This window comes from Mixophyes fleayi, chromosome 4 (genome assembly GCF_038048845.1).
Source record: "Mixophyes fleayi isolate aMixFle1 chromosome 4, aMixFle1.hap1, whole genome shotgun sequence".
Taxonomy (NCBI): domain Eukaryota; kingdom Metazoa; phylum Chordata; class Amphibia; order Anura; family Limnodynastidae; genus Mixophyes; species Mixophyes fleayi.
The window spans coordinates 304,532,899-304,554,996 of NC_134405.1; the positions used below are offsets into that span (position 1 = coordinate 304,532,899).

General features: G+C 41.2%; 1 protein-coding gene across 2 annotated transcripts in view; it reads right to left on the minus strand.

Annotated features, from left to right (window-relative positions):
• Positions 1-22,098, minus strand: part of ARAP3 (ArfGAP with RhoGAP domain, ankyrin repeat and PH domain 3) — a 135,023-nt gene that overhangs the window by 35,262 nt on the left and 77,663 nt on the right. For both annotated transcript variants that reach the window (XM_075210001.1, XM_075210000.1), the window contains exons 9-21: positions 21,893-22,080; positions 19,859-19,965; positions 18,409-18,608; positions 17,124-17,209; positions 15,169-15,351; positions 13,877-14,027; positions 9,976-10,110; positions 8,466-8,619; positions 7,593-7,695; positions 7,307-7,505; positions 6,347-6,410; positions 5,698-5,861; positions 4,684-4,896 (exon numbers count right to left, since the gene is read on the minus strand). In XM_075210001.1, the coding sequence (XP_075066102.1) occupies positions 4,684-4,896; positions 5,698-5,861; positions 6,347-6,410; positions 7,307-7,505; positions 7,593-7,695; positions 8,466-8,619; positions 9,976-10,110; positions 13,877-14,027; positions 15,169-15,351; positions 17,124-17,209; positions 18,409-18,608; positions 19,859-19,965; positions 21,893-22,080 (1,947 nt within the window). The remainder of the gene's footprint in view (positions 1-4,683; positions 4,897-5,697; positions 5,862-6,346; positions 6,411-7,306; positions 7,506-7,592; positions 7,696-8,465; positions 8,620-9,975; positions 10,111-13,876; positions 14,028-15,168; positions 15,352-17,123; positions 17,210-18,408; positions 18,609-19,858; positions 19,966-21,892; positions 22,081-22,098) is intronic.

A 22,098-nucleotide genomic window follows, 5' to 3' on the forward strand; every position in this document is an offset into this window, starting at 1 on the left:
GAGTATAGAGCGGAGGGGGGAGAGATGGGAGTGGGGGAGGCCGGTGAAGAGGAGGTTGCAGTAATCCAGGCGGGAGATGATGAGTGCGTGGATGATAGTCTTAGTGGCATCCTGAGAGAGAAAGGGACGGAATGCGGGCGATGTTGCGTAGTTGGAAGCGACAGGCTTGGGCAAGAGCATGAATATGGGGGGCAAAAGAGAGAGAGGAGTCGAGGGTGACACCCAGGCAGCGAAGTTGGGTGACAGAGGAGATGGTGGTGTTGTTGACGACAATAGAGAGGTCGTGGCGGGATGGGAGTCTGGACGGAGGAAAGACAATGAGTTCCGTCTTAGAGATATTGATTTTGAGAAAACGCTCTGACATCCAGGAGGAGATGGCGGAGAGGCAGTCAGATATACGAGAGAGGAGGGTAGAAGAAAGATCAGGAGAAGAGGTGTAGAGTTGAATGTCGTCAGCAAAAAGGTGATATTGAAGACCGAAGGAGGAGATGAGAGCACCAAGGGAGGAAGTGTAGAGCAAGAAGAGAAGAGGGCTGAGGACGGAGCTCTGCGGGACTCCTACAGGGAGAGGGTAGGAGGAGGAGGAAGAGCCGGACGTGGATACAGAGAAGGAGCGGTTAGCAAGGTATGAGGTGAACCATGCGTGGACAGATCCGGAGAGGCCGAAAGAGAGAAGGGTTTGCAGCAAGAGGGGTGATTCACGGTGTCAAAGGCTGCAGAGAGGTCAAGGAGGATTAGTAGGGAGAAGTGACCCTTGGATTTGGCGATAGGAGGTCATTAGTAACCTTGGCCAGTGCAGTTTCGGTGGAGTGAAGAGGACGGTAGCCGGATTGGAGGGGGTCAAGGAGGGAAAAGACCGAGAGGTGCCTGGTTAGTCGGCTGCAGACAATCCGCTCAAGTAATTTGGAGGCAAAGGGGAGCAGTGAGATGGGGCGATAATTAGCGAGAAAGGTGGGGTCAAGATTGGGTTTTTTGAGGATGGGAGAGATAAGAGCGTGTTTAAAGGAGGAGGGGACTACACCAGAGGAGAGTGATAAGTTGAAGAGGTGAGCAAGGTAGGAGCAGACAGTGGGAGAAAGAGAGCGAAGGAGGTGGGAGGGGATGGGATCGAGAGGACAGGTCGAGGGAGGAGAGGAAAGAATGAGGGAGCTAACTTCTTCCCCTGTTGTGGGGCAAAAGGAGCACCAGAGTTGATTGTTGGCGGGAGGAGAGGCGATGAGGGTGGCGGGAGAAGGGGAAGAGGAGATGTTCAGTCTGATGGCCTCAATTTTGGAAGAGAAAAAGGTGGCAAAGTTCGAAGCGGAGAGGGAGGGCGGGACGGGAGAGGAAGGGGGAGAGAGGAGGGAGTTGAAGGTGGCAAAGAGGCGGCGGGGGTTGGAGGATTGAGAAGAAATGAGGGACTTGAAGAAGGATTGTTTAGCGAGGGAAAGGGCGGAGCAGAAAGAGGAGAGAATGAATTTAAAGTGAAGGAAGTCGGCCAGGGAGCGAGATTTCCTCCAGAGGCGTTCAGCAGTGCGAGAGCACTTTTGCAGGAAGCGGGTGAGTTTGGAGTGCCAGAGTTGGGGAATAAGGCGGCGTCTGCAGATAGCGGAGGCCGGGGCAACAGCATCAAGGGCAGTGGTGAGGGAGAAGTTGTAGAGAGAGGACGCCTCGTCAGGACAGGCCAGGGAAGGAAGAGGTGATATTAGAGTTTTAAGAGAGGAGGAGAAAGAGGAAGGGTCAATAGCATCAAGGTTGCGCCTAGTGAGGGTGACTTTAGGCGAGGCGGGAGCGGGGGAGGACGACAGAGTGAAGGAGAGGAGATGGTGGTCAGAGAGTGGGAAGGGAGAGTTAGAGAAGTCAGAGAGATCACAGAGATGAGAGAAGACAAGGTCGAGGGAGTGACCAAGACAGTGGGTGGGGGAAGAGGTCCACTGAGTGAGGCCAAGAGAGGAGGAAAGGGCGAGAAGTTTGATGGTGGCGGGGTCAGAACGGTTGTCAATGGGGATGTTAAAGTCGCCAAGTATGATGGAGGGGAGGTCAGAGGCGAGGTAGTGGGGGAGCCAGGCAGCGAAGTTGTCGAGGAAGAGGGACAGGGGGATGGTAGATGACGGAGACACGAAGGTGGATAGGGGAGAAGAGACGGATGGAGTGAACTTCGAAGGAGGAGAAGGAGAGGGAAGGTAAAGTAGGAATAACCCGAAAAGTACAGTTAGGGGACAGGAGGAGGCCCACTCCACCTCCTGGGCGCTCATCCGGTCTGGTGGAGTGAGTGAAGGAGAGACCCCCATAGGAGAGAGCAGCAGGAGAGGCAGTGTCAGAGGAAGTAAGCCAGGTTTCAGTGATGGCAAGAAGATTTAGAGAGTTAGAGATGAAGAGGGATGACCTTCAGCTGTGTGTTATGGAGTGGGAAGGTAATTATTTACTTTTTACAGAGCTGTAATGGAAAGTGAATTTAATACTGAACAATGTATTTAACTTCCATTCTTCATTCCTGCAAATTCCAATTTTGCAGTTTAGTGATCCTTTAAGTGTCCCTTTGGCCTTTTGAAATGCTGAGATGTATGTATGTAAGAGAAATTTGAAAAATAAGCAAAACAAATTGTAAAAATCTGAAATAAATTTAATGCAAGAGGAATGTGTAAGCGTACACTCTGCCTTCCTGTTGCTTCTCGCGGGTTTTAATTTCATGGTTTACTGAGCAGTACCTTCGTTTTAGGGTAAACTAACAACAAACATAAATCTATATAGCAAGATACTGAACGTTATGTATGGAAAATAGCAACTTCAATTGTTCACATGCCTACTACAGTATAATGATGACATCTGAACATATATAACACACTGCTATTGTGTATGAGTCTCTGTGGCTGTAACGTACTTTCATTAACTGCAAAACGTAGTTTTCACCAACATTTCACATTTTTGAAAGTTGCTATTTTCCCCCCATTTATTAATGATTATTCGTCCAATGGTTAATTAATGTGCACACTAGGCGGACCAGGATTTGTGAAAAGGCCACAAAGACCAAGGCTGGCAGGTTTGCCTCTGTGCTCACTCACTGTACATATTATTGATTTTAATCTTTTTCAAATTGTATATATTAATGATGTGTTCAGGGGCTCAACACTCCACTAATCATGGGGGCTGACGCATGTGTGTGAGGCCCTGTTTGGATTCTCAGTACAGTTCTTGAACTAAAGGCCCAAACAAGGCCTCACTGAGCACAAGCTCCTTCCACAGAAGAGCACTGACCAGCATCTCTGAGACCTCCATACCTCTGGGTCCTATAGCAGCCGCATGGGCTGCTCCAGGGTAGTTCCACCAATGAATACATTATTTGTATATTATAAACATTTAACCACAATTTGTGCTAAATTATTTTCAGATACTTTTTTCATACAAATGGCAGCTGTATGGCTTAAAATCAGGGAGAGTTCATAAAATGTTGGTGTGGGCATAACACTAGGGCCATTATACCGAACCATTACTTAAAATACCACCGGCATCAAAACTGTTCTGAGCTTAATTGTGCCCAGTAAGGTGAATGTATATGATAGATATAGCTCTATGCAGGCAGGAAGCATAATTATGAAGTTGTGTTTATCACCTCCTTGACAGCTCTCTGCCATATTTTGGACCTTTCCAAACCTGACCAAGTTCTCAGTGATGCCACCCCAATGATGCCACACATATCCCTTGCCACTGGGCTATGCCCCCAAGCTATTATGTTACGATTGCTCACAAATTAATTTGATAGGAGAGCTCTGGGATGATATAACGGGATTTTGGCAGCATGAAAGAAACTAGGTAAAGTCCTATAACAAGAACATCTACAATATTCAGTCATCCTTTAACATTTATATATAACAAGTACAATGGGACAATAAAACATGTAGAGTCAGAGTCCCTTTAACCAGTGTAGCAATTTTGATGGACATTTTGGTCATTTTAGACCACATGTTTAGACCTGGTGCAAAATGCTGATGATGGTGATCAGACAGCGTGCGCAGGCAGCGGCTGAATACACCAACTGGGCCATAGCACCTAACGGCCTGATCTTTCCAGCTCTGCTCTGCACTGAAACTCATATACAAGTAACCTATAAGAACGCAGTATACATATATCATAAATCATTACTGTTACCATAGAACCTTCCCTGCTCTCAGTCTAGACAGCACAACATGCCAACTTGGACAGAACACATTATGGAAGCCCCCAGCCAGTAAAGACCAGATACTATAGTATTGATGTAACCCAGTACAAAGTACCCATCTATTATGTCCACATTTATGAATAGATAGTTCATACCTGGATTCTTAAAATAAGTGTTTTATTTATTGATTATTTTAGTTCCACTTTTAATAGTGTCACTCAGTGGCGGAACTACCATTGGTGCTGCAGGTGCGGTGCACCGGGGTCCATGGAGATAATAGGACCCGCTGCATGGGGATCTAGCAAGCTGTGGACCCCGGTCCCCTCCTCACTGCTACCCTGCACCGGGGCCCACAGCTCACTAGTTCCTCCTCTGGTGTCACTGATACTAAAAACAAGCTATATAATATACAGGAGCGTATCCCAATAAGAGTTTTCATTGCCTGCATTACAATACAGGAGTATAATGACAAGGGGCATGTAGCATTGTTTCTTAGAAGGTAACAAGAGAAAACTGTTTGGCTTACTCTTATGTAAATGTGGCATTACCTGCAGCCTCTTTCCACTGTGGGTGAAGTTCTGTGGTGAAAATGGGATCATCCAACTCCCTGAAAAACCTCTTCAATACATCTGTCACATCTTCAATAAAGTTGTCACTGATGCGGAGTTTGACGTTTCGGGCGTCTCTGCGGAATTCGTCCATCAGCAGCTTTATCCGAGACTTGGCACCGTTTTTACGGTATATTCCCTCGTGACAAAGGCCTGCAGAGAGATTCATATCAGACCATAACACTCTGATAACACTGCGTGACACTGATATTAGACATGTGATTAGTAATCCAATGTAGATACCTGCTGAGGCTTTTACAGGGGCATACGGTATTATTTTTACAGTATATTTTGGGAAGTAAATATCTGTGGATTTATTTGGTAATTTGCTGCAGTAAAATGCACAGCCAGCTATAGCATCTAGAAATGACTGCAATCTTCTAAACAATTCAATGAAATATTCATGTATCACTGGCAGGAATTTAAGTGTTCACAGGCCTTCCCCAACCACGCCAAACATCAGAGTAAGTCGTCAGTCTTTGTCCCTGCTTTATTCATCAATTGTGAAATGTGAATTTACAAAATCTGCGCGTTTGGTCATCTCTACTAGCAGCCAATGAGACATAAATTTTATTAGTCTAGCACATCTGTGCTATCTGCACCAAGGGCCTGATTCATTAAGGATCTTAACTTGAGAAACTTCTTATTTCAGTCTCCTGGACAAAACCATGCAAGGGGTGGAAATTAGATTTCTGTTTTGCACATGAAAAAACAGTCAGTATTTAACTTATGTGCAAAACAGGATACTAATTTGCACCCCTTGCATTGTTACATGGTTTTGTCCAGGAGACTGAAATAAGAAGTTTCTCAAGCTAAGATCCTTAATGAATCAGGCCCCAAGTTAGTAAATTACACCATACATCTAAATAATTATATCCACGAATACTAACTAGTTTACATTGCTGTATGAAATAGTTTGTCTTGGATGTAATATCTCTACAATACACGGCTCACCATATTGAGTAAGGAAAGCGATGCAGCTGTCCACAATGATGGGAATGTCGTTTCTACTAAGCTGCTGGTCTCGTAACATGTTGCCACCGCTGCATGCTGCTGCCTGGATGTCCGTGCTCCACGCCAAGAAGTCAGCACGTGTAAAGCCTTGTAAATATAAGGTCCTTTTAGGAGAAATAAGAAGCACAACATCATTCGGCTGACACAGGAAGGAAAGACTAGTCCCTGTGCACAATAGAAGAATAGCAGCTTCCAGAGGTCAGCATAGAAAATGACCATAAAGAAAGCAAAGTTCAAGGTCAACACAATGAAAACAAGCTGAATATATGATCTTTAATTTTAGCAAACACACTTTCATTATTTTACTGGTTCACCAATAAGGTAAATACAGTCATGGATGTAGATCTCAGACACATCAATCATTTGGTTAGCACAGCCTAAACTTTCAGATATAAAATACAAAATCATGAACACGTTTTAGCATTAAGATTGCTCTGTGAGTATCTTTGGTTTTTGTGTGTGATGTGTGTGACACACTGCAAGTTAAAATGTAATCTATGATCTGCTCTTCTGAACAGTGACCACCAGGTGGCACATGTTTCCCATGTATAGTCATCCATCTATTCCTAGGATTTCACATAAAACTTACCTTCCTTTCTCCACCAGTATTAATATATCTTTCTTTTCAGAATTTTCTGCAATTGGCGATACAGCTAGTGTCAAAAGAAAAAAGAAAGTATACAAGGATCACTATAGGCAGGAGACATATTTCACTCCAGTTACCATTATTTTAAATGTATAATTAAATAATGTACGACAGGTACTACAATGTGAACATACTATATTGTGTTCCTTACCAATGTGGTTTATTGGATAGATGGCAGGTTCTCCGACTCGCCTGTACTGGGGACCTTTGCAGGAGGTAAGGCGAAAGGTGCTGTTGTAGGGGTACAGTGTGCCCCTACTTTACAGTGTGTGAAATACAGACATGTAATGGTTGAAAGCCAACGACACTCATCCAGTTATAGTCATATGTAAATGTGATAGAACCAACCTCTCTTTTGGGGTTTAAACTTATCCTCAACCGAAGTAACCAGTTGAACTGAGTACTTGAGGCACAAGGTTGAAAATCCTCACCAAAGAAAAACTCTTTACTTAAATCTGATGTGTGCTATTATCTTATTACATTACCACTTTTACCTTGTTGTTTTGAACCATACTTGCCAACTTTCCCGGAATGTTCGGGAGACTCCCGCATTTTGCGAGAGTCTCACAGACTCCCGGGAGAGTGTGGCAATCTCCCGGATCTGCCCACTTCACTAGGAAGTGCCTACTTCCTAGTGAAATGGCCAGAATTAGGTCCCAAACGCCGCGATTCCCGGCGCAATTTGGAACCCTGCCCCCATCACGCCCACCTCCCCCAGCAGGCTCCCGGAAACCAACTTTCTACTAAAGCTGGTAAGTATGTTTTGAACTTAGCCTTTAACCTTTTATAGCCAGCATCCAGACACTGACCTGACGGTTATCTGAAAAGCATTTGCAAAGTGACTGGTGTCTTTATTGGTGACAAGAACATCAAAAATCTTCCTTTGTAAATAATAAAACTCACTGAGCTCTTGGAGACCACGCAGGTTGACGCTGTCCTCTGCCGCCCCTTGCTCCTCGGGGCAGATGAACAGGTGACATTTCTGTAACAGGAAAAAGCCTTCCATCCACTGGTTTGGGTTCAGCATTGCTTTGTAACGCATCTTCCCCACACGCTGGAACTCGTACCCCAAAAGGCAGTGACAACTGATTGGGGTGAACCACTGCAGAGAGATGAACATCTTCTATCAGCACCTCCAAACAGCATTCACAAAGAAATCTCTGAATTATTGCTAAAATAATCCCCTCACCTTCCCTATTGCACTTGTCCAGGTCTGGAGTGTTTCGGCAGCGTCAGTTCCAAATTGGTGCACTTTTTCTGACGTCAGGAAAATGTCAAATGTGAATCGAAACCTAAAACATAGGACACGTATCTTAGAGGTATTGTCCAACAAGAGCTTTCATCTACACAACAGTGGATCAGTTTTACATAATCATGTTCCAGTGACATTACATTTAGGAAAATATCTTTACTCTACTAAAAATATGTGAGCGCGGCAATGGAAATCTGTTTATGTGTTTGGTCATTTAACCAAACACCATTTGTGGTATGAGATTGTTATATGTGATTAAATTATAGGGCTAGCTAATTATAGTAGCACAAACATGTTGGTCAGTGAATAGACTGTTTTAACCTCTTCAGTGCTAAGAATAAGAGTCCCACATGTGCTTAGCACTGCAGGAGTATAAATGCAAAAATCTAGAAGCATTGGCAAGGCATTAAAACCCAGTGGAAGCTGGGGGGAGAGAAGCGGCCTTGATGATATCATCACATTGTCACGGTGACATTATAAATTGTCTACCCTACACATCCACTAAACTGCAGTAAATTGTGAAGAGTCAGGGGATGGGGATAGGGCACTAAGAGTACCAAATCTCCTCCATCCTGGGACCTAAAGACTAAGGGGTACCCTCATTCAAAAAATTAAGAGAGGAGCGACCCCTCTCTGAAATGATGTGATCCCTTAGTAGATATTGTTTGGTGATCACTTGTAATGTTACACTTAAACACCACTAGTGTAGTATTCTATGTATGCTTCTTAATGTGGGTGGCTTTTCTGTGATGATTGATTTGTAATGAACAATTTAAATCTCTACATGCACAACTTCCCCCTGACCCATACCTCTCTACGGGAACTGGGCTGTTTAAAATGTCCAGTTTATTTACTCCCATACAAACAACTTCCGATGGTTCAATCTTTCCGATTTGCTCTGTGTTCTTGTCATTCTCGTAGAAGATGAGGGTTTTCTCCAAGACACACCAGTGTTTGTGGAATTCTGAACAAAGGAAAATACACATTATATGTTCTACTACAAGGATTCAATAAAATAATCTTATAGATTGTACCAGCCTGTGTCATGTGACAGCTTCTGGTTGGCTTAGTGGACTTGATGATTTTTTTTTTTAGCTTGTCCCAACTACATCTATTTGTGGATGAGGCAAAAATGAGATTTAAGTTTGTGGACTCAGATTACTAAAATTAATTAAAGGGCTAGAGAGGGAGCATTGTGTGGAAGCTCCTTGCTTGTAGTATGATGCACAGCCATCAGCATTAGGTTTTTGCAGCAATTTAGAGGCGGGAGAAAGGAACTTATCCTATATTTTTAATGGGGCGTATTTTGCAACTTCCAGTTGCACTTCTGTCGAGAAGCGCGTTTTACCAGTGCATAAAAAATACTTGAAACATTCAAGAGTTATGTAATAAAAGCAGTTCTGATGCCCCCATCATGCTCATGATTAACTGAAGTCATAAATGAAAGTAGATCTTACAGGTATAGACTGGAATTTCCCTTTCAGGGTATTCACCAGTTAAAATCACTATCCATTTAGGGGCATCTATTATCATCAGAGTCTATTACTGCACCTAAAAGTGGGCGTGGTTTATAGTCAAGTGTAATTCTCTACCTAATGTTCCAGGAAAGAGTTCCCAGCCATGTTTACAAGGTAACCAGCCAATCAGAATGTCGGTGTAACTATATTGTTTCTGATATCTGACATTAGGATACATATTTTACTCCTGTATAGTATCACACAACATCTTAGAATGTCCGAGGTATCACAGAACAGCATATACTGAGGAGAGAAACATATCTGTCATTGATGCAGCTTAATATTGTTTCCCTAGGACAGATCAGGCCTAAAGAGGTCAAACTTCAGACTCTGAATGGTCAATGATGCTCCCAGAAGATTTTTTCAAGGGCCCCACATGTAAATGGGCCCCTAGCATGATAGATACAAAGACAGCATATGAATACTGACTTTATTACCCACTAATATAACAAAATGATATCACAAAATCAATCATTAAACAAGGTCATATTGTTGAGCACTTTGTATTTGAGGTATAAGATATTATGTGTGCTACATGAAATATATTCAAATCTATCCTTGTCGTTGAAGTGGCTGGTGGGCCTGCGCACCTCACACATTCTTAACAAGACTTTGATAGATGATTTGGTGAAGTGGTTTCACACATTTCTATATATTTTATTCCCTAGGGGTTTTCATTAGAAGCAGGTTGGTTTCACAGGATCACAGGTTTGCAATATTTTTATTTTTGCTTGCTTTTTTACTTTGTGATAATTATTTTCCACTAACTACTATGACCTGTATGTTAAACCACAGAACTTTACCATCTTTCGACTTCTTGGCTGTGAATGTCTTGCTCATGACAGCGGCCTTGTTCAAATACCCAGAATGCACCACTGGCTGCATGATCTCATCGTAGACTCTGGCTTGGTTGGAGTCATCTGGAGGAAGTCCTTCTGCTACTGAAGTAACAAGCACAACATTATAATTGGTACCGTCATCCAAACGTACTCATTGACCCTACAACACTGAAAAGATGAATCAATGTGCTAAATATGCTATCTTCCCTTCCCTTTCATCTCACACGTCATACAAATATGTTAACTAACGTCAAGCAAAACGGATGTATTCTATTGTGGTGTTTAATCATTTTGTTAACAAACGTTATAACATACTAATGTTGCAACCAGAGATTTATTTAAGTGTTTTGCAGTTTGTTTAATGTGTTACATTGTTTTATAAACCATCATATTAAGTCAGACTGCAAATACAGATCTCTGGGGAAAATTCTAACCATATAGTTGTTAGTTAAGGGCAGTAGATTAATATTTTTTCGAATGCAGTTTTAGCTCTGGTTTCCCCCACTGTCCAAAATCATAGTGTTATATTAAATGGCTGCTTCCAAAATGGACCTTAGCGTGATTTTGTGTGTTAGAAAACGTAGAATTTAAGGTCCAAATGGGCAGGGACTGATGTGAATGATTCCATATTCTCTGCACTGCATAATGTATATGAATGATAATCAATAAAAAAAATAATGTTATGTGAATGATGTAACAGGGGAAGTAGGCTGGCCAATAGACTAAACACTTACATCCGCATACACAACCAGGTCATTAGCGCAATAAGACTTTGTAAACATTTCCAAGGGGAAAACACAAGGTCCTATAATATGTGCATGATCAACTAAGAGAGCAGCCAGCTTCTTCAGAAGTGAAATCACAATCACCCAATTAGAAGCAGTTAGTTAGTGATAACGATCGCCATTATCATTACCATGTATCTGCACCATTCTCTAGGCTGGTGCACACTCTACAGCTGTAAAAGGTAGAGTGCATCTGTCTAGGTTCTGATCTTCATCAGCTCAAAATTCCGCAAACACGTCTTTACTGTACTTGCCCTATGTTAGAAGGCCCCTTCCCTCCCCCGTCACGCCTCTTGGGTGTACACAGCTCTTCACAGACGTAGCTTATTTTTTTGTGAGCATGTGTATAGTGAAATCACACAATTTATGCAAACAGGCGTACATTCAACTCTGCATAAGACCTTTTGTCTGCAGAAGGATTACCCTGCAGACAGGTTAAGCTGTTTATAGAATGGAGCTTTTACTGAAAGAACGCTGTAACCTGAAAAAAATGCAACAGATGATGTAATGTGAGGGGAAAATATATTCAGTATACAGTACATAGGGCCTGATTTTGAGTTTGGAGCAAAGCAAAGAAAATAAGCAACTTTGCACCTTGGCAAAACCACGTTGCGCTGGAGGGGGGAGGTAAATTTAAAATATAGAGACATATTTATCATTGGGATAGGGCATGTCATAGATAAACTTTAATTTCAGTGTAAAAATAAAATTATCAAGTATTTGTGTGCTACATGAAAAAACAGCCAGGGCATGAGTTATTAAGGAAAGTAAGGCAAGACAAGGAGTAAATGTTCTCTGGGGCAAACCATATTACAATGTAATGGGTGTAAACTAGTTTATTATTTTGCACATAAGTTAAATGCTGTCAGTTTTTTCATATAGAACACAAATAGTTGATAGCTTTATTTTTACACTGAAATTTAAAGTTGATCTAGAACATGTCCTACCCCAACTATAAATCTGTCCCACATTTTAAATTAACCTCTCCCTCCAATGCAACATGGTTTTGCCCAGGTGAAAAGTTACTCCTTTTTTATGCTGTGCTCTCCTTAATGACTCAGTCCCAGTATTTTCATGTCGTGCAAAAGAATAAGTCAATTTGTACCCCTTGCATTGTAACATGGTTTGTCCAGGTGCAAAGTTGCTCATTTTCTTGTCTTTGCTCCCAACTCCCAATCAGGCCCATAGTCTTTAATTTTAGTCATCAAAAACTCTTGCAGGGGGAGTTTTTCTTCAAATCAATTTATCTCCAAAATGTCCAGTGTTTTGAAGCTTTAAGATATAACTGTCAGAGTCAGCAATAGAATAGGTGGAACGGTGACTTGTAAAATACCAGACATCAGTATATGACAATACCTGGGACATCACTTAGATTATTACACATGATCAGACTGTCTAGTACAAACTACAAAGTAAGTTTTAAAAAAAGATTAATGTTTCATTCCTGTATTTCCACCTGATCTTTATATTTTTATGCTGGTGGACAATGAAACAGTAAGTAGAATTTACTGCTGTGGTATCCACAGTGCTCCTGATTATAGGGTGAGTCGGTTTTTTTTATGAATCAGATGTAAATGGCTCCATGTAGTATTCAGGCAGAAAAGCTCCCTGTGGGCAGCACGTGGACTCAAACAATGAGCTCTTGTGTTCAGTTCAGTGGAAATAAAGTTTAAGGGGAATTTATAAGCAGACTTGATTTGGGCAGTAAAAGACATGAGCTTGGCTATTGTATGCGAACAAACATGTCATCTCTCAAAGATACCACTTAGACATTGCACATATTGTTCTGCACAAATCTTGCTGATGTTTTGTAATTACTGCACAAGGTACAGAAGTGTAGCTTAAACTCTGCCAGAAATTCACTAAAGCCTATATGTATCCATACATGGGCATTAGGACTGTAAATTAATTATTTTGAAAACAATACATCTGTTTTATATGTTCCCCTATGTATTGAGTTAAATTTCCAAGTCTGAGAGATCATTCAGTCAAAAGACATTATTTTCTAACATTTCATGATCATTTAATGTAGCGGGGTGCAGTGGGAATTTCGATAATGGACATGTCGACTATCAGATGTTCGACAGCATAAGGTCGACAGTCAGAATATCGACAAAGCCTAGTGCTGGTAAAAGTTAAATCGTGGGGACGCCTCGCTTTTTGTCCCTCTAATTTCTCTAGTACCAGCCTAGGCTGGCATGACTATGATTGGTTAAGCTGTTTGGGGTGGGGGCGTATTTTTTTTTTACATTGACTTTCCTTTTATACCATTGTACTGCATTGCCGACGGTATTGCCGATTTAAATATAATGCTTTATGTGGACATTGTGACTGTCGACTTGACAGCCTGTCGATATTCACAATGTCGTCATTTTAACCATGTCAACCTAATGGACATGTCAACATTTTGAATGTCGACCTTTAAACTGTGTCGGCATTCTGACTGTTGACCTTATTGTGTCGATGTATAACGTATGTGACCCAAAGAGGCCTCCCCCTGGTGCAGGTGAGAATACAGTTAATCCCTCCACCTTTCCCATTCTGTACTCCCTCATCTTCTTCCCCCTAACACCCAGAGTAATCCCAGTGATGATTAGTAGAATAACTACCATAAGTAATAGATTGTATTGTTCTAGTGATGGCAAAAATGTATCACACAGTGGGGGTAGTCATTTTCTGGACTGAACCAATATTCATTAAAATAAAATCAATTTCTAAGAACCAATAACATCACAGAGGCACTTAATAACTAATATTTATGAGTTTGCCTAAAATTCATGAGCTGATGATTTCTAGAGACTTCACCAACTACATTCACATATTGGTTCAGCACACAAAATGGCTGTTTGCGCTGTGTGCAAGCAACAAGTGCAGTTTAAGGATTATACTTCTTTTTACCTCAGAACTTAACATGCCATCTCCTAATAACAAACATAACAACATTTTAGGCTTAGGCCACTAGTGGCTATATATTTTACTGAACATTCACAGAAAGAATAACGAATATAACATCTACTAATAAGTATTGTTTTCTTATTGGCTGTAGGTTTTAGCCTGAAATACAGCAGTGATGTAATTACTATTTATGCTGTAGGAGCTCGCTCTCCAGTTCTCAGCTGATTGCATGGACAATGTCGGACTGTCAGATGGATTGGCAACGGACTCGGCATCTGAGAAAAACTGCATAACAGTCTTCAGTAAGTTAGGTCCTGCCACAGCACCACAGAGTACCTGGAAAACATGGCAATCCTAATAAGTCACCAACACCTCTGCATTGAATACTGCAATGTTTACATTATCTTTATAACTGTGGTCGTTTGTATACCCATAATTCCTAGGAGTATTTTTCTGCTGTTAATCGATCCACGCCTACATTTTATACAAGGTTATGGAAGTATGAGACATTTTACCACAATTTCCAACTAAAGTCATTTTAAATGCACTGTCTATGGTGGGGAATAATACAGACAGCGAATTAAAACGGTCACTAAAGTAATTTTTTTTAACAGTTTCTATCAATGTAAATAGCATGTAATCTAATCCATCATTAGTGAGCTAAACAGTCATTCTGTATTTGTTCTTTACTTCTAAATAGCCTGTGTGAACTTCCACATGTGTTTACTGTTTGCTCTTCATGTTTGTTAAGCAACTGATAAAAGTCCAATAAGATAAATGCTTCAAGATAAGGGGGTAAATGTATCAATATGCGGGTTCTTCAACACCCGCGTGTTCAGCCTCTTCCGCGATTAAATTTCAAGCGGCGCTGCATTGTAAAGGGAACCCTTTACAATGCAGCGCCGCTTGAAATTTAATCGCGGAAGAGGCTGAACACGCGGGTGTTGAAGAACCCGCATATTGATACATTTACCCCTAGATTTGTTTTCTTTAACATGGACTCATCTCGCCCAGTGCATTCAATAATACATATCACTTGGCATGAGTTTGTATAAGAAATAGCAATGCAGACAACTGTCACATGTTCAAATAAGAAAAAGAAAAATACTATATTAATGAATATTGATCAATTCCAATATCTGGGGGTAAATGTATTAATGTCCGGATTCTTCAACTCCGGCGTGTTCAGCGTCTTCGGCGATTAAATTTAAAGCGGCGCTGCATTGTAAAGGGAAACTTCCCTTTACAATGCAGCGCCACTTTAAATTTAATCGCCGAAGACGCTGAACACGCCAGAGTTGAAGAATCCGGACATTAATACATTTACCCCCTGGTGTGATTGGTTACTGTTTTTTTCCTGATAAATGTGGGTGTCTTCAACCCAAAGAGCTTACATTATCCCAGGAAAGGTATGCTGAGAACACAAGGCACTACTCGGATTTACCAGTCTAACACTACCATGGTGTAATAAAAATACCTTTAGAATCTCCTCCTGTGTGCTGTATTGGGGGTGTGGCCCTCTATATTTTCCATCTCGGTACTTGTGTGCTATAAAGTCTCGTCTCTGTTCCATTCCGTCATCAGGATGAAGAACCTCTGAGGGTGGCACATGTGCAGACCAGAACCGGTTTGCTCGATCATTACCCAGGATGATGAATAGCTGCAAATGTTAACCATAGTTTTCAATGACAAACAGGACAATGGTATCCAATTAGACAGAGGCCTCTATAACAAACATAAGACCAGACACTCGAAACTGGAGGAGCGTTATCTGCAAACCCAGCCAAAATTCTAAACTTACAGTATGTCAAGGAGAGCTCAGACCCCTCCCCTTCAATTAGTAAAAAGAAAGACAATTATTGTCTTGTGCCACTGATTTATACACAGACGAGGAATATTTTTGTTTCGGGTGACTTACAAACTACCCTTCTTGTGCTGCAAAAGAAAACAGGTCCCTTTAATAAGCTCTTTGCCCAGGGCCCCATAAATATGGGTTACATTAACTAGTTAACTACTTGTCAGCAGAGCGCCAGTCATGGGGATAAGGATGAATTATATGAATGATTATTGCGTAAAGCTTAGAACTAGTTAAAATGTGTTTAAAAAAGTACAATATTTAGGACCTTTTATTCATTAAAAAATGCTTTAGTGAAAGAATAAAGCATTTTATAAACGATTATAATCTAGGATAGCGATAGCACTACCACTGCGACACTTGTTAAACAGGCTTCCTTTGCAAAAGAATGTTAAAGCGCAAATCTTAACACTGACAGGGTTATTGTGCGCAATAGCTATATTATAATGGCAGTAACACTATGATGTATAGGGCAAAATGAAGAAAAAAGCCATATCACCAGCTAAAAGTCTCATTTTCACTAGCAATAGGGCTTTTCTAAATCTGCCCGTTAGCCCTCAGACAGGGGAGAAGGGGGGACACAAACTATGTCCTAAGCATCTATGGACGGGGCCACAAAAAGTTGAAGGCTAGGCCACTAATTCCTCTTGGTGGCCATGAGTCTATCTGAAGGAACATTGTCCCACTTGTAGACCCACAAATCCCCCAGTAATGCCCATTAAGCGTACTATACACATCCGCAAACAAATACTTTTTATACAGAGAGATGCCATTTACTTTCACACAAGCAGACGCCTGTGTGCCAAAATACCCCCAATAAAACAAACTAAACGACATAATTTTTTTTATAATGAAAAAAATATCACTAATGCCTGATTTTACACAATACACCTGGGGGTAAATGTATTAACTTGCGATTTTTGCAAGTCGCCGCTATTCGGAGAGTTTTCAGTGAAATGTTAAAGCAGAAATGGCTTTAAAATGATAGTTTTGCCTTTAAAGCCATTGCCATTTTAAAATTTCACTGCAAACTCGTTGAATAGCGGCGACCTGCAAAAATTACAAGTTAATACATTTACCCCCTGGGTTTTAAACAAGCTTAGCCCAATGTTTTACTGCAATCCCATAAATGTAGATGGGAACTACTGACCCAGAGATTTCGGCAGTCTGTTAGACCTGCCGAACGGAGGCAGGGCCTATCATAAAATGACAACACCAGGTGGTTGGATGAATTACCGCGGCAGATACTGAATATTCTAATACCTGTCACAATAAATTTCACCACCACCCTGGGCGCTGATAATTACTTTGATGTATATCCATGCCTAAATCATAGAGTGTAATACACTGCCGATATCTACAAGTCGGATGTCTCTATCTCTGACTATAAAGGGCAGGTACTGCTGAGGTCTAGGGTAGGCTTAGCCCTACAGCGTACAAGGCAGGAGGAAGCTGGAGAATTACAGGATGCTTAAACCTGTCCAGACAAATAGTGTGAGACCAGATGTTATTCACAATAAATCAGTGCTTCACAACAGTAGTAGTTAGCTTAATCCGTAGACAAACACACATCACACCTGCACAATCTCATTGCTCCAGATGCTTGTGTCTAGTTTCAGACTCTGCACTTTGGAGATGTTTGTTCCCAGGCTCCTGTGCTGACCTGCAGAACAAACACAACATGTTAGTGACATGTCCCTGAGCTTCAAGGGAATTATATATACCTATAAAATATATGTAAACAAACAACGGGTGAATAAGCACACTGTACATGTAATAATATAGTCTACGCCACTCATTAACTAATTAATGAGATTAGAGAAATGTACATGCAAATAGTGAACACCAGTCAGCAAATGCGAAATGAGATGCCACCAGTTATTAATAATAAAAGGGTTTCCATAAGTTCTCCATGAAAGACTCTGTGGGGTATATTTACTAAACTGCGGGTTTGAAAAAGTGGAGATGTTGCCTATAGCAACCAATCAGATTCTAGCTGTCATTTTGTAGAATGTACTAGATAAATGATAACTAGAATCTGATTGGTTGCTATAGGCAACATCTCCACTTTTTCAAAGCCGCAGTTTAGTAAAACTAGCCCTGAATGTTGGACCAATATCTAAGGATATTAAAAGTACAATTGTTTGTGTGTTATTTGTGTTGTTTTTTAAGCTTTTACTTTTCTATTTTTGTATCAGTATGAATTACACGAAGATCACATGACACTTTAAGGTCAAATTAACACAATGATTCTAAAAACTGAAAACATATCCCACATTACAATCATACTACTAACGTGGGATGGTCTTTCTTATGCAGATAATTATTTCTCAAATTTTTGGCTGACTAAGTAAGCTAAATTTGAGAACATCGCGAAAGTTCGGCCATGTTGGAGCCCAAGCACATGGTTGAGCCAGATTTCTCATGAACGAGCTTGAATTGATAACTTTTAACCATTTTTAATTGTGAAAAGACAAACACGGCCCTGTTTGCTGTTCAAATTAAAAAAAAATATGTTAAGATACTTTCTTATTTTTTTCTAAATACTAAGTAGTGATTAAAAATAGACTTATTTAAAAACACCAATTAAAATGCGAACACAAGCTTTGAACCACAAACTTGAGTCAGGTCTACTGATGATTGTACAGCGAACATTTTCATTGGCCATAGAACTGATCAAATTTCAAACTGATTCACAATTTTTAAGCGCATCTAATTATGACATCATATAGTAGTTCTGACAATCCAGTAAGTTAGAACCCTGCTGTCCTCTAGCTCTATAAACAGATGGATAGTAGGTTTTATAGCTGGAGTTAGCAGAATTGTGGATATTACTCAGTGTTACCGCAGTCCAGCACCCACCTGCACACTGCTTGCATATTATGACACACAGGTTAATGGAGGCCCAATCAGGGTTGCAGGCTTTGCAGTCAGCGCAGGTCTTGTTTCCTTTGTTTGACCAGATCTTCTCAGCCACTTCATAGTCTGAGAGTGACTCAGATATACATTCCAGCAAGGCTTCCATCCACTCCTTCTTCTCCCTATCTGACTCTGCAGTGAAACTGGAAACAGATTTTCGTTACAGTTGAAATGTATGACGGAAATGTTTTGTTGTAGCATATATTACTGCTGCCAAGGTACGTGTAACACTAAGATTTGAATTTAGTATGGACTCTCAGAGAAATATGGCAGTGTGCATTGAGCACAAGCTGAGCTGTATTAGTTTTCATAGAAAGATGCAACCCCTAGTCTCTTTACGTTTGGCGTTTTATCAAATTTATGTTGCATGCATTGTTCTTTACAACTGAATCATAACTAGTCACTATTTTCATATTTTTCAGTAAAAGGAAAGCATGGTGGCTTAGTGGTTAGCATTTCTGCCTCACAGCACTGGGGTCATCAGTTTGATTCCCGACCATGGCCTTATCTGTGTGGAGTTTGTATGTTCTTCCTGTGTTTGCGTGGGTTTCCTCCAGGTGCTTCAGTTTCCTCCCACACTCCAAAAACATACTAGTAGGTTATTTGGCTGCTATCAAATTTACCCTAGTGTTTCTGACTGTGTGTATGTTAGGTATTTAGACTGTAAGCTCTAATGGGGCAGGGACTGATGTGAGCGAGTTCTCTGTACAGCGCTGCGGAATTAGTGGCGCTATATAAATAGCTGATGATGATGTAATTCTTGATGCTTGTGTGAGTTCTATTGCAGATCTTTCATGCAAAACAACTGATTATATATACCTTTACTAACCTCACCCTTAAGAGCAAGCTGTTTTTCTTTAAGCTCTTTTCTCAAAGCCATTTTAGGCTCTAAAAGTTTCCCTTCTATGCCATATTAATGCCATACTAACCCAAAACATGGGCAATAAACAAAAACGTATCATGTTTTCACGAGTGATAACAGCTAAAACACAAAAATGTTAGTTCAGTTTTAATATGTTTTCAAAAGTATCAGCATTATTATATGAGACAATAGAGATGTCAGTACATTTGGAATGTTACTCCTTTATGGAAAAGTTTGTACATGTATGACAAAATAACAATATGATATTCCAGACATATGGAAACATGGGGTATAACACAGGCTTTTCCAACGATAAAATTATTTGTAAACATAAAAATAGGATTACAAATATTAAGTACAAATATGATGTAAAACATAGCAAACAGACATTAGCTTTCATTGTATAATTTCCACTAGATCAATCAAGTATAATTGTTGGAAGGTTGGTTGCTATGCATACTTGCACTCTGATAGTAAATAACTCTGACAATCTTCATTCAAATCACAAATATATATCTCCTTTTGTATTACCTGAAGGTTTTATGCGGCGTAATCAACTCAAAGGTCTTGTTGCGTGCATCTCGTATGGTAGAACCATGCATTTCAATCACAAACATTCCAATCCCCATTTTGAAATACTACAAGAAACAGTTACAAACAGTGATAGTGACATTGAATTTATTACATTTATTTACTACAGTTCACATATTTTCTTCTTCTTAGCTAGATGCAAAAAGCATTATACATTATGCTATATAATATTGCAAAATGTGGCACCAAAAATGGCAGCAATCCAGCCACTCGGTCCCAGCACCAAACAGTTAGCTCTCGTGTAATTTGGCCATCCAAGTTTAGCTCCATGCAGCCACCACGTGCTGTCAAGCCATGTGACAGGAAGGCAGAGTGTCTGCTCAACTTTCAGTTGTATCTAAAATTCTTGGGGGCAGATTCAATTGTAAAAAACGGGCGCAGTGATTTTCTTTTTTAGTAAAATATCCACTCACTTTGTTTGTGCCCCATAGAGACCCAAGCAAAAGTGAGCATTACCTTTTACCCAGTGCTTTTTTTGTAAGAAAAAAGGTGCCGGACCTCACATGACGCAATCACTGTACACACTCAGGGCCTGATCAGCCAATAGGCTGACCAGCCTGCAGCCTGGGGCGCTGGAGCCTGGGGGGCGCAGCGTCACGGAGATTAATTTTTTTTCACTGCCTTTTTTTTTTTTAATTTAGGCAGCGCTGGGCCTGCATCATCGGGATCGCCCCTGGTGTAAAGGGGGCGGCCCGACTGTCACTACTACATGACAGGCAGTCTGGCAGCGATCGCTGCTAGCTGCCTGTCAGGACGGCCGCGGGAGCTTCTTACTGTGGTCACGTGAGATCAGGACTTCAGCGAGGCGGGGGAGGCGGGGGAGGCGGAGGGAGGCGGGGGGGGCGCACTGCGGCGGTAATAGCCTAGGGCGGCTGGTACCCTTGATCGGGCCCTGTACACACCTACACACGTCAGTTGTGTAACGAAACATAACGGTCGCCGCCTGCAGTAAGCTCTCAGCGCGCGACCACACGACCAATCACAAGCTGAGCAGCGCTACAAGCCGAGCAGTGCCAGTGCGGAGTAAGTACGCATCCATCGGACTCAACACACAAGCAGCCCGCATGGACCGTTTTAATGATTTTGCCGCCGACCTGGTACGCTCGACAGGGTGATTCAAGTCCACGTGGACTAAACATCAAATGTTAAAAAGTTACTTTGAAAATTTGGAAAATTTGTTGAAAAAAAGGTGCCGAAACTCAGTTCCTGTGAGTTCTATGACAAAAAAAGCACTGCTTTTACCGTACAAAAGGTAAAAATGAACAGCTAATTGAATCTGCCCCTTTGATTGTACCCAGGTGCAGTATAGAATATTTACACATAGCTGCCTATGTGTAAATTCGCAAATTAGGAAGATACCTTCTGGATTTCACAGAGAGCAAGTAATTTTCCCGCAGCAAGGTGGGTGGGGCCATGACGTCAACCAAATTATCAAGCCCAGTCCACCCCAGTAAATACCTAGTGACATGATCACACCCCTAGTGACACGATCACGCCCTTGCAACTCAGGGTGTACTGAGGTGGGTGGGGCTTGATAAAGCAACTGTCAACTCTTACCCACATTTCGTTGCAATCCGCATCAGTAAGCCCCAGCCAGCACATATATGCAATGGCTGCATTTTTAAACAATGCTCCTACAAAGCCACATTTTATTGGGAGATTCAATTGGCCGCGATGTGCCGCATACTTTGCTGGTCATTACAGCACGGAAATCCATCCTCCAAATTGGCGCAATATATTTTGTGGACTGTTCCAGAGACACATTGGGCTGAATTGAATCTCCCCCTATGAATACATGAAAACTATTTAGAATATTTGTTACTTTCACCATTGTACCTTATAAACAGATATATTTTTGGCACTTGTAGGTAAAGTAACATACTATTTATGCCATAAATATTTGCACTATATCTGTCCACATTTCCAATGAAAAAAATGACTTTCGACAACCATTTAGCAAATGGGATTCCTTACCTGTTCATTTTTATGAATCCACAATTCATCTGTAGTGAGGACAGCAAAGATCTTTGACTTAAAACCTTTTAACTCTAGGAATCCCGACCTCTGACTAGAGAAGATGCAGCTTGAGCGTGCGCGAGGGTTAAACATGCGCTGCTCTTTCACTCTGTTCTGTATCGTTGAGCACCATTCACTCCTTTGTGCTGTGGGAACAAATACAA